The sequence below is a fragment of the Coenobita brevimanus genome, chromosome 16 (assembly GCF_032717465.1).
Source record: "Coenobita brevimanus isolate Jiangsu-jjx chromosome 16, ASM3271746v2, whole genome shotgun sequence".
In the NCBI taxonomy this organism is placed as follows: domain Eukaryota; kingdom Metazoa; phylum Arthropoda; class Malacostraca; order Decapoda; family Coenobitidae; genus Coenobita; species Coenobita brevimanus.
Window position 1 is genome coordinate 22203582 of NC_136969.1, and position 12615 is coordinate 22216196.

The 12615-nt window shown below is 40.6% G+C and overlaps 1 protein-coding gene across 1 annotated transcript in view; it reads right to left on the reverse strand.

The window, feature by feature from the left end:
- Window positions 1–12615, reverse strand: part of LOC145390993 (arylsulfatase H-like) — a 145448-nt gene that overhangs the window by 105359 nt on the left and 27474 nt on the right. Inside the window, exons 4-5 of the mRNA XM_080265725.1 lie at window positions 3955–4118; window positions 1758–1913 (exon numbers count right to left, since the gene is read on the reverse strand). Of these exons, the coding sequence (XP_080121851.1) occupies window positions 1758–1913; window positions 3955–4118 (320 nt within the window). The remainder of the gene's footprint in view (window positions 1–1757; window positions 1914–3954; window positions 4119–12615) is intronic.

Here is a 12615-nt window from a genome sequence, read left to right on the forward strand (position 1 = left end):
GAATGTCACGAATCTGCTTACCGTACACGAGTTTTACTTAGTGTGTTTGTATTACGTGATTTGGCTGGTTACTGGTTGAATGTAGTATACCCGTATTCTGCCATTTAGATATACTCTGAGGAACAATCTTATTATCCCAAATTCCCAGATCAAACATTGTGTTCTGTATGTGAAATCAATAAATATTATTATAAAACCATTAAATACTGCTACAATTGAAACTATTTCTCCAGTGTGACCTTTAGATGCATCTACAATGCAAAAGCGGTCCCAGAAATTAGTTAGGTGGCTTCAGATTGGCTTGGAAATATATAATAATTTTTCAGGAAAATGCTTCCTGGTTTATAGACTAGCCAAGATAGTGAACAGTAAACATCTTGGATTTTACGATACAAGTTGCTTCTCAAGATAATTATGTTTCTAGGGCCCTAACGAAACTTTTTATGTCAACCGGGATGTTTTCATCATAACTTGAAGCCTGTACACAATTTAGCACTTAACGTATCCACTCTCTATAGAGATAGGCCTTTTTTTTTTTTTTTTTTTTTTTACTGTCACTAGGAATTTAGAAGTAGAAACTTCTTTCATTCTCTCCTCTTCCTTCTGCCTATGGGTGACTTTACACTCCCTCTTCTGCCTTTCTTTCCTTCATTCTTTCCTCTTCCTTCTGCCTATGGCTGACTTTACGCTCCCTCTTCTGTCTTTCTTTCCTTCATTCTTTCCTCTTCCTTCTGCCTATTGGTGACTCTTCACTGAGTGACAAGAATGGTTTCCTGTACACCAGGATTTACTACGCTGGGTGGTAACCAAATTACCAGATTACGGCGCCTCGTGGATTACTGGGTAACGAAGGCGCTCTAATCGGACAGAGCCTGTGTAGATTTATATCCATGGGAAGGTTGGGGTTTATTGCTTTATTAATGGCACACAGGGATGAGTGAGGCTGGTCACTCTCATCTTAAATGTCAGGAGCAACTTGCCGAGCCCCAGGCTCCTACGCTTCTCATGGGGCAACATAGGATGGGTGACAGATGGATGGATGAAACAAATACAGAACTGTTACCTGATGAGAAGAAATAAAATGATCATAGCTAAGACTGAGAGTTTTCGAGAATTTTTCTTTTACCATCAATGGTCAGCTCAGATGCAGGACATTTGGTAGTAACACAGAACTCTTATCTTCTTTAGCAAAATGTAAAGTAAGGAAAAGAGGAAGAGGTGACTGATTTTTAATATTCGAAATGCTAAACCTATTGCTAACCAGGATAAAGATTAAAATTTTTAGTATTAGTGTGTGTGTGTATATATATATATATATATATATATATATATATATATATATATATATATATATATATATTAAATGGTCATGTTTGAACCCAAAAGGCATCAGGACATAAACGATTAGATGATCTGAGTCTATCTGCCATGCATCCACCTCTCTACCTACCTTCTCATCCACTCACTCTCTCACCCACCCACTCACTGACTCACACACAACTCATTCACTGACTCACTGACTCAAATGCTTATCCACCTCGATTGCCTACATGACCAGTTAGCCTGCCTGTCCTGTCTTTACCTTTAGGCAAACAAGAAATCCCATTTTCTGATGAGGAGAGGCAAAACTATTGTTTGAGGCCTTGATCAATGACAGGTTAAAACCTTACAGAGTTTTAAAATTCTGAAGATATTTTTAATATAATCTTGTTAGAACTCTAGAGTTTGACATACAATTATAAGTTTAGAACTGTTACCTCCTTTGCGTAAATGTGTGCGAAGGAAAACCATGCAAGGAACATGACAAAGTGTGTAAGGAGCAGCAGAAGGAGAACAGAAGTAGCCCCCAAAGTTCTCCTGTGGTGTCCCAAGAGTAAGCTGCATACCACCACCACCCACGCCACTGCCAGGCCCTGTAATAGTTTCATTGTTACCAATACTGTTATTCTTGTCCTCGTCATCATTACGATTATCTTATTCATTGCCATTAGTAAGAGGATTAGTATCATTGTCAAGATCATTAATGAAAACTTTCCTTTTTCATAGCCTTCAAAATATGTCTTATTATAGCATTCTGATCAGCAGCAGTAGCAGTATTATTTTCACTAATAATGTCAACCTCATCCGCATCAAAATCATTGACATCAATATTATCATCAACTTACACGTCATCATTAGTAACAACAATATTTCCATTATCATCATCAACAATGCCTTCAATATAACTAGTCCTAGTCCTACCATCACCATCATTATTATCACCCCAGACCAGTTTCCCACTTTGTAATTAAGCTCATGAAATCTGCCTACCCCCAGAACGATCAAATTCAGCCCAAAAGGAACTCTCTGACTGAAAGGATCAAACAGTGTGTGTCAGTCTATTGTTCATACTAAGAATAATTTTCAACTACCGGACGATATTATTGACTCCGATAAATGCGATGTTTTTCTCGTTATTATCAGATAGTTACAGTAATCTTAGGAGGGACATTTTGTGGTGATCTTAAAGAAGGACATACCCAGTTCCTTCAGTTCGAAACTTCTCTCAGTAAATGAATGAAACTATTAAGACACAGCAAAAATAAATTATAAAGAACATTGTCTGTCTGATGGGATTAAGTGCAATAGGCGGTGGCTGAATCGGTAGAGAGGCAGCCTGCAGTCCTGATGGACCCAGGTTCGAATCCCGGCTGGAGCAGGGAACAGTTTAAGGATTTGAATTTCATGAAAAAGAAAAGCAGACTTTCCTGATCTACCAGATGACCCGCCGACATGTCATAAAAGTACCCCAGCTAATACCAATACACCAGTCCTGTCTGAGACAGCGCTAGCATGTATTCAATATGGACGGTGGGTGTTAGAGCCGAAGTGGTGACATGTAGAGAGGAGTATAGTATGTAGGAGGACTACTGGGCCTTGAGAGCAGGCTATGGAGCCTATGCCCTGAGTCGGACACATAAAAAAAAAAAAAAAAAAAAAAGTCTATCCGTGAAGGAACTATCGTTATATTATAATAACGTGAAAATCTCTCATCTTCAGTGCTGAGTTGTAACAATGGGTGAACACTAGAAAATGAGTTTACTACATAAGAAGCGTTATGAAAAGGACGTAAAACCATAGCATTGTCTTTTTAAACCGCTGAGGTGCCCAAAATAATCAGAAAAAGGGCCACAATTTTGGTCTGTGTAGTGTAAAAAGTACGACAACCAGTGCCACTTTGAATCTCGCTTGGGTTATTGTCCTTCGCAGGGACAGAAGATCCAGACACTCTTTCCTTCTATAAAATTAATCCTTTCAGCCAGAGGACGTCATATTTACTTAAGTTAGAGGTATTCCTACATCCGGTCGATTTTGTTCAACGTACAAAAGCATTCATGTACTGAAGGAGATAATGGAGACTATATTATCCCATTAGTTCGAAAAAAACTCCTTAGCTGAATAAAATTATGAGGAAAAAAACAATACTAATAATATGTCATCGGAATAAAGGGAATAAAATAGCATTAAGTTAACAAGTAGGTTGAAAGTTACTTTACACTTAGAAAGGATATTACAGCATTTCAGAAAGTTAAGACTGCACGAAGGAAAACAGTCCTATAATCTTTGCTTCTCGTCTAGAAGCTGCAAAAAAATACATGAATGAATGAATGAGTGAATGAATAAATAAAAAGGTGTCATACTGAAATAGTTAATCACTTCAGTCTATTTTCCTTTTTATGCATAATTTCCGCAAATGGTTATTGTATGAAATCAAAAGAGTATTTTAGAATACAGGGATGAGTTGTTGCTTTCCTTAACCTCTTCAGTATGACAGAGCTTTCCTAAAGTGTATGAAGGCTTGTGGTTGTTCTTTGAATAAAAAGTAAAAATACGTAATACAAGTAAAGGCACTCAAATTCCTGATGACGACAGAGGTCTAAAATTCTTTTTAATTTTGTGTTTCCCGTCTCAAACCTGAAATCTGTCCTCCTTCAGAGGGAACGTCCAGAAGGGTCCACTCGTCTTAAAGGACTGAAAGAGACCGACTGGAAGCCCGTAGAAGGACTGGAAGCCGTGGTTGAGGGGCCCGGGGCAGTGCCTACCCAGGAAGCTGCAGTTCATACCCAAGTGCCACTTGCCTGTGACGTACGAGAGGTGTCATCATCATCATCATCATCATCATCATCATCCCAACCCCAATACTCATGGCAGACGAGAGGAATGGGTGACATTCCAACTAGTATGTGACTGGGATGCCATAGGAAGAATGGAATTCTAAATAGGTTTGGATACACGAAAAAGCTGCTGCAGAAAGTACCACTTGCCTGCAGAAAGGATATATATATATATATATATATATATATATATATATATATATATATATATATATATATATATATATATATATATATATATATATATATATATATATATATATATATATATAAAATCTTCATCATCCGGACCTACTTTCTCAACCTAGGGCAGGGTGAGGGGTAGCAACGTCCAGACAGCGAAAGTTTGCCCATTTCAATCGACCACCCTTCATTCACTCATCATTCAAGCCCTCGAAATCCTGGCTCCATCAGATAGGCAAAAAAAAAATCATCACGTTCTGTAGCTTCTTATATACATATCTGAGAGAGCCAATCCGAACGTTGTCATGTTAAAAAAGAGTGTCATATCCCTGGTTATGCGCTTCTCCGCACAGAATTCATCCACCCAGCTCAGTCTCCAATTAGTTCCTTAGCATCACCGACTTCCATACCTCTCTTCCTCACATACTCATCCAACATCCTGTATCCCTCCGCCTTCTTCTTGGCTTACCTCGCCTCCGTCCCCCTTCAAATTCGCTCAGATATACTGAATATTTTTCTTCATTTTATTGTCATCCATTCTTTCCACAAGATCAAACCCTCTCAGTATACTCTCTCTGATTCCAGTGTCCGCAGAGTGTCTCACTCCGCATCTCCACTGCTTTTACTCTTGACTTTTCATTTTCATACCAAACCATACTCTCATATCCGTGTGTTAAAGCTGGCATTAACGCTACTTTATGTAAGCCTCGCGCAGCTGCAACACTCAAGCCTCTGTTCTAGCACCAGCTACTTTCCTTCCTAGTATCACTCTACTTCCATTTCTGTTGCACATTTTCCACTCTTTTCTATCCCCGTACCTAGGTATTTGAACTGCCTCACCAATTCCAGTCTCTCTCCATTTACTGTAACATCACAATGGGAGTCACCTTTTCACTGAATAACCATCACTTTATTCTTATCTATATTTGCTTTCAAGGCACGACGCTCACAGACATCTGCAAAACTCCACACCAGTCTACACATTTCTTGCCCGGTATTTGCAAGAAGCAGAGCATCATCAACATACAACAAATCTAAGATATTCCATCCGTCATAATTCACTACCAACGCCATCCCTCTCTCCATTACTCGTGTTTTTACTTCTCTCATCACCTCGGCCATATCTGTCTATTTATCTATTGCCAGAGGCCTTAATCCCGTAAAGGGTGGCCACAAACAAGTCGCCTCCATGTCGCCCTGTCCCCCGCCATCTCACTGCTCCGCTCCCAGCTCACACCCCTCTCTCTCATATACCTCTCCACTCCATCCCTCCATCTCATCCTTGGCCTCCCCCTTCCTCTCCCCCCCTCCACCTCACTCACATACACTCTCATTGTTAGTTTCTCACTCTCCATCCTCTCCACATGGCCAAACCACCTCAGTCTGTTTCTCCTAACGCTTCCTATCACATCCACATCCACACCACAATGATCATTCACTTCCTCATTTGTCAATCTGTCTCTCCATGTGACACTACATGCTCATCTCAAATATCTCATTTCCACAGCTCTCACCCTTGACTTGTGTCCCTCCAACAAGGTCCAAGCTTCACTTCCATACGTTAGAGTTGGTGTTACAATACTATCATGGAGTAACTTTTTCACTTCCATGCTCACTTCCCTGCTTCTTATCACTGCTTTCAAGGAACCAGCAACATTTCTTCCTTGCTGTAGCCTTTCAAGCACTTCACCCTCTAAACTTCCATCCTTACTCATCAAACTCCACAAGTACTTAAACGCACTCACATTTTCCATTTCCTCCTCATCCAACCTCGCTGTACATTCACTGGCTTCACCTCTCTCGAAGACCATAACTTTACACTTCCCTACATTCACCTTTAGATTCCGTTTCTTACACACTCTCTCAAACTCATCCATCAAGCCTTGCAGCTCCCCTTCGTCTTCACTTAACAACACAGTATCATCTGCAAACAACAGTACAGGGAGTTTCCAAACACTGCCCTCTCTCATTAGGGCCGCTCCAACATCCACTGCCCTACATTTTATTTCTTTTATAACCCCATCCATGTACAGATTGAACAACCATGGAGACATGACACATCCCTGTTTCAATCCAACATTCAAATAGAAACATTAACTCAGTTCACTATCCATACGCATTGCAACCTTAGCACCCTCATACATACTCCTCACAGCATTGAGCAACTTCCCATCTACACCATATATTCTTCACACTTTCCACAATCCTTGCCTATCCACCCTATCATATGCTTCCTCCAAGTCCATGAATGCCGCATACAACTTCTCTCCCTTCTCCAGAAACTTTTCCACTAAAGATCTAAGAATGAATATCTGAACTTGACAACCTCTTCCCTTCCTAATACCTCCCTGTTCTTCTCCGTATCCTACCATATACTTTTCCTATTACATTAAGTAGACTAATGCCCTTATGATTACCACATACTTCCGTTTCCTCTTTTCCTTTGTACAGGGGAATAATTATACCTGACTTCCAATCCTCCGGGACTCTACATTCCTCCGAGGCCAATCTGCACATCTTCCACATCCATTCGACTACTATCTCTCCCCCATGCTTCAGCATTTCACCACACACTCCATCAATTCTTGGGGCTTTCCCCATTTTAACTTTCTTCATTGCTTCCACAACTTCCATCCTACTGATTTCTTCCTCTCTTCTCATATCCCTCCTTCTCCCAGTCATTCCACTTATACTCGCATTACTTTCACTCTCTATGTTCAACAATTCGGTAAAGTATTCTCCTTATTTACTCACGTTTTCTCCCTTCTCCACTAATAATCTACCGTTTTTATCTTTCACTCCCCAACTAACTTCTTTGGCACCCTGTCTAACTCTCTTTACCTCTTTCCAGAACATTTTCTTACATTCCCTTCACTTTACACTCAAATTCCTTTCAAATTCCTCATCCACTCTCTTCTTATTCTCTCTTACTAATCTTTTTACCTCTCTCTTCCTCTCTATCCATAACTCGTCCGTCTCTCAACATCTTCCATGCCTCTGTTTCTATCCCACTCATTATATATTTTCTTCTTTTGTGCTACACCCTGTCTCACCTCTTCATGCCACCATGCTGTTCCTTGCAACCCCTTTCGTCTTCTCTTCATCCCACACACCATCTCACATGCTGCAAAGATTTCTTCTGTTAATATCTTCCATACACCTTCCACGTCGCCTATCTGCTCCAATTCATATTTCCCCAATCCCTCCTCCACTTCCATCTTATATTCTGCCCTTTTCTCATCCTCTTGTAACATTTCCACCCTCCTTGTATGAGCTACTTCCTCCTGTCCTTCCCTTTTTCTATTTCTTCATTTCTTTTGGACACTGATTCTGACGATCACCAAGTGGTGGTCAGAATACACTCCCCCAACCTCTATATACTCTTGCATCCATTATACACCTTCTCATCCTGTCATCCACACATACATAATCAATCATTGCTTTCCGTTCATTCAGTTCACAATCCACCCTTCTCATCACTCGCCACGTATACCTATGGATCATTTTGTGCCCAAAAGGGTATTGGCTATCACCAACCCCCTCCCGGCACAAATGTCCACTAAAGCACTGCCATTTTTATCCATCTCTGCAAGCACACCCCACTTACCAACTACTCCATCCACCTTTACATTCTCTACTTTTCCATTCATATCTCCAATGAAAAACACTCTCTTATTCCTTTAAAATTTTTCCATGCACACTTCCACATTTGTCCAGAACTCATCTTTCACTGTACTTGCACGATCTTTCGTTGGTGCATATACGCACACAATCGCCCACATTTGTAGTTCAACTTTCAATCTAACCCATACAATCCTTGAGCGTTCTGATGCATGTACTGCATATATATATATATATATATATATATATATATATATATATATATATATATATGTAGATAGATAGATGTGTGTGTGTGTGTGTGTGTGTGTGTGTGGCAGATGGATGGGTGCAAGGAATAAATGTGTTGGGAGAGTTGAATGATGCTTTGATCACAAAGGAGGAAGTGCAGGAGGCAGTAAAGGAGATCAAAAAAGGGAAAGCTGCAGGTATGGATGGGTGTGCTGTGGAATGCCTGAAGGGTGGTGGAGCGACTATTGTTGACTGGTTAGTAAGATTGTTGAATGTGTGCTTTGTGAAAGGTATGGTGTCAATTGATTGGGCAAGTGCTTGTGTGGTTCCGTTGTATAAAGGCAAGGGTGGTAAGTATGAATGTACTAGCTTTAGGGTGTAAGTCTCTTGAGTGTTTTAGGTAAGATGTATGGTAGAGTGTTAGACAGGGCACAGAGGGAGTGATTGGTGATGAGCAGTGTGGCTTTAGGAGAGGGAGGGGATGCGTGGATCAGGTGTTTGTTGTGAGACAAGTGTGCGAAAAGTATTTAGCGAAAGACAAGGATGTGTTTTGGGCATTCATGGATTTTGAGAAAGCGTATGATAGAATTGATAGGGAGGCTTTGTGGACTATTTTAAGATTGTATGGACTTGATGGTAGGTTACTAAAAGGGGTAAAGTTATTATGTAAATAGCAGAGCGTGTGTAAGAGTGGGAAATACTGTGAGTGATGGGTTTCCTGTGAGAATGGGGCTGCGGCAGGGATGTGTGATGTCGCCTTGGTTGTTTGATATTTCTATGGATGGTGTTGTAAAGGAGGTGAATGCAAGAGGTCTGAGTCTGGTGAATGTTGATGGTGGAGAGTGGAATCTGAAGCAGCTGCTATTTCCAGATGATACCGCACTGGTGGCTGATTCAGAGGAGAGATTGAGACACTTGGTCGAGGAGTTTGGAAGGGTGTGTGAAAGAAGGAAATTTAAAGTAAATGAGAATAAGAATAAAGTGATGAAGTGTACGAGATCGGTAGATGGTAGGAGGATGAATATAATTTTGAATGGTGAGTTGCTTGAGGAGGTAGAGTGTTTTAAATATCTAGGGTCACATGTTGCTGTGGATGGTAGAATAGATGCAGAAGTGAAGTTTAGAATGAATGAAGTAAGGAAGGTGCTGGGAGGAAAGAAAAAAGTGTTTAGATGTCGTTCGCTTAGAATGGATGTAAAGAGAAGGCTGTATGAGGGTGTTGTACCGACTGCGTTATATGGGTCTGAAACATGGAATATAGGTGTAGCAGAGGAAAAAGTTTGAATGTAATGGAGGTGAGGGTGTCTGAGGAGTATGTGTGGAGTGATGCGTATGGATCAAGTGAGAAATGATGAAGTGTGAAGGAGAACTGGAATTGTTCGGGAGATGGCTGATCGAGTTGAGCAGAGGGTGTTGCGATGGTTTGGGCATATGGAGAGAATGGATAATGAGCGATTGGTGAAAAAGATAACTAGATCTGATGTGAGAGGTGTGAGGCTAAGAAGGAGACCACAAATAGGATGGATGGACAGTGTGAAGAGAGCATTGGATGCGAGAGGATTGTCTGTTGAGCAAGGAAGAGTGGCTGTACACGAAAGAAATAAATGGAGAGAAATTGTGAATGAATAAATGATGACTCAGCCCTGAGGGGATCTCCTGCATTTGGTCTGATCAGCTGATCAGGTCAGGTACGGGTAAGGGGATGGGTCTATTATGATGAGGCAGGGGTAAACCAGCTCTCCTGTCGGGCCCTGCTGCGGATGTCATTGATTTCACTGCGCAGTTGACCCTCGTGCGGTGTGGTGCGGTGAGGATCTGTCCCTTGTCCCCTTTGGGGCTAAGATGCGAATGAATGTGTTTTGAGTGGATGAGTAAATTGGGAGTGTGTCGTCTTGTCTCGGCTACCTCCCTTTCCTTGGAGGAAGCAGCCCAGGTATACAGATATATAGATGTACATACATACATACATATATATATATATATATATATATATATATATATATATATATATCTGAAGACAATGATATTAATCAAATGTGGAGAGAGGTAAAAGAGGTTTTGCATGAAAGTGCTAAGGTTACTATTAAGAAAAAGGGAAAAGCGAGAAGGAAAAAGTGGATGTCAGATGAAACATGGAATGCAATTCAGAAAAGGAAAGAGGCTAAGTTAAGAAGTGAAGAACAACATGTTGATGGCCAGGTAGTTGAAGTACTTAGAACAAAGTACTGGAGTTTACATCCTGAAGTAAAAAGACTCGTTAGACGTGATAAGAGGAGACTATATGATGAAAAGGCGACAGAGACAGAAATTAAATTAAGTAAAAATGACGGTCAGAGCACAAGAGCAGCGTATCAGGCCATAAAGGAGTTAACTCGGACTGAAAAGAGAAGGAAGGAAATACCTGTACGAGATAGAAATGGTAATTTGATGACTAAAGATCTGGATATAAAAGGAAGGTGGAAAGAGCACTTTGAATCTGTTCTAAATAGACCAATCCCACCTGAAGACGACATTTTGCCAGCCGAGAGAGATTTGCAGATAGAAACAGGGGATATAACTTTGGAAGAGGTAGCAAAATCTATAAAGGAGTTAAAGAATTTTAAGGCCCCAGGAGAGGATGGAATATTCCCTGAAATGCTTAAGGTGGAAATTGACGAGTTGATGAATGTGCTTTTGAAACTTTTTAATGTGGCTTGGGATAATGGTGGAATTCCAGAAGAGTGGAAAAATGGAGTGATTATAAAAATACCAAAAAAGGGAGATTTAAGTGTGTGTGGCAATTGGAGGGGGATAACTTTGACACCTGTAGTTGCAAAAGTCTTTTCCAAAATCTTGTTGAACAGGATAGAGCCAGTAATTGATAAAATCTTAAGAGAAGAACAAGCGGGATTTAGAAAGGGTCGAGGTTGTAATGATCAGATTTTTATTGTAAGGCATCTAATGCAACAAGCTAATGAGATGAAAATGCCACTTAGTATGTGTTTTGTGGATTTTGAAAAGGCGTTTGATAGTGTTTCACGTGGAGCTATGTTGAAAATTATGAGATTCTATGGTATACCAGAAAAGTTTGTAAATATTTTTAAAAGCTTGCATGGAGGAACTTTTTGTAAGGTAATGGTGGGTGGTTCTTTGAGTGATCCATTTCAAGTTAGGTCAGGAGTGAGTCAAGAAGGAGTTCTTTCGCCATTGTTGTTTGTTTTGGTTATGGATTATGTTATGAAAAAGGTTGTAAGAACAACAGGCGCAGGAATCAACTGGAAAGAAAATAAGAAGCTGATGGATTTGGACTATGCTGATGATATTGTACTGATTTGTGGAAGTATTTACGAGATGCAGAGGGTGCTTGATTGTCTGGTGGAGGAAGGAGAAAAAGTGGGATTGGTAATAAATTGTGGAAAGACTGAAACTATTAATATGAACGTGGAGAACCAAATCGATTGTGTAATTGGAATAATGTGGTGAAGAATGTAGAAAACTTTAAATATCTGGGAACGATTGTATCATCTAATGGATCATTAAACAATGAAATTGAGGAGAGGATTAGACAGGCTTGGCGAGCTGTTGGAATGTTGAAATCTGTTTGGAATAATAATATGCTTTCGGTACATACTAAAGTGAAAATTTACAAGTCCATGGTTAGACCAATTTTAATTTACGGGCATGAGTCATGGTACACTACAACTGCAACAGATCAAAAAGTATTAGGATTTGAAAATAAAATACTGAGAAGGATTCTTGGGGTAAAGTGGCAAGACAGAGTTACAAATGCAAGAGTAAGGGATATTACGAGAGTGGAACCAGTTAATGAATATGTGAGACTGTCTCGCTGGAAGTGGCTGGGGCACATATACAGAAAAGAAGGTAGTTTAATACAGGAAATGCCAGAGTGGACTGTTAGAGAAAGAAGAGGTAGAGGTAGGCCGAGCGAAACCTGGTTGAGGACAATGAAAAAAGAAGCAGGAGAGGAGTGTTGGTGGGACCTGAAGGAGATGGCAAGAGACAAATATTGGTGGAGAGAGTTCATTGAGGCCCTATGCATCCCGTGGGGTGCCACAGGAAATGATATATATATATATATATATATATATATATATATATATATATATATATATGTTATTAATTTACCGGGTCGGTCAGGATCACTTGATGGTCGTGATCGTCAGCTTTTACCCTCCCGGAAGGGAGCTGAGAGCTCATATAGTCTGATCTAAGGGCAAGGCTGTAACCTTCACACACGTACACACCCGTCCCCTTGCTCAAGGGGGACAGTAACCACCCACTTCGTCAGCGAAACTTTTCGCAACCTGAGCGAGGCGCGAACTCCCGTCCACCAGTTGGCAAGCGAGAACGTTACCACTGCGCCAGCGAGCGGTGTGTGTGTGTGTGTGTGTGTGTGTGTGTGTGTGTGTGTGTGTGTGTGTGTGTG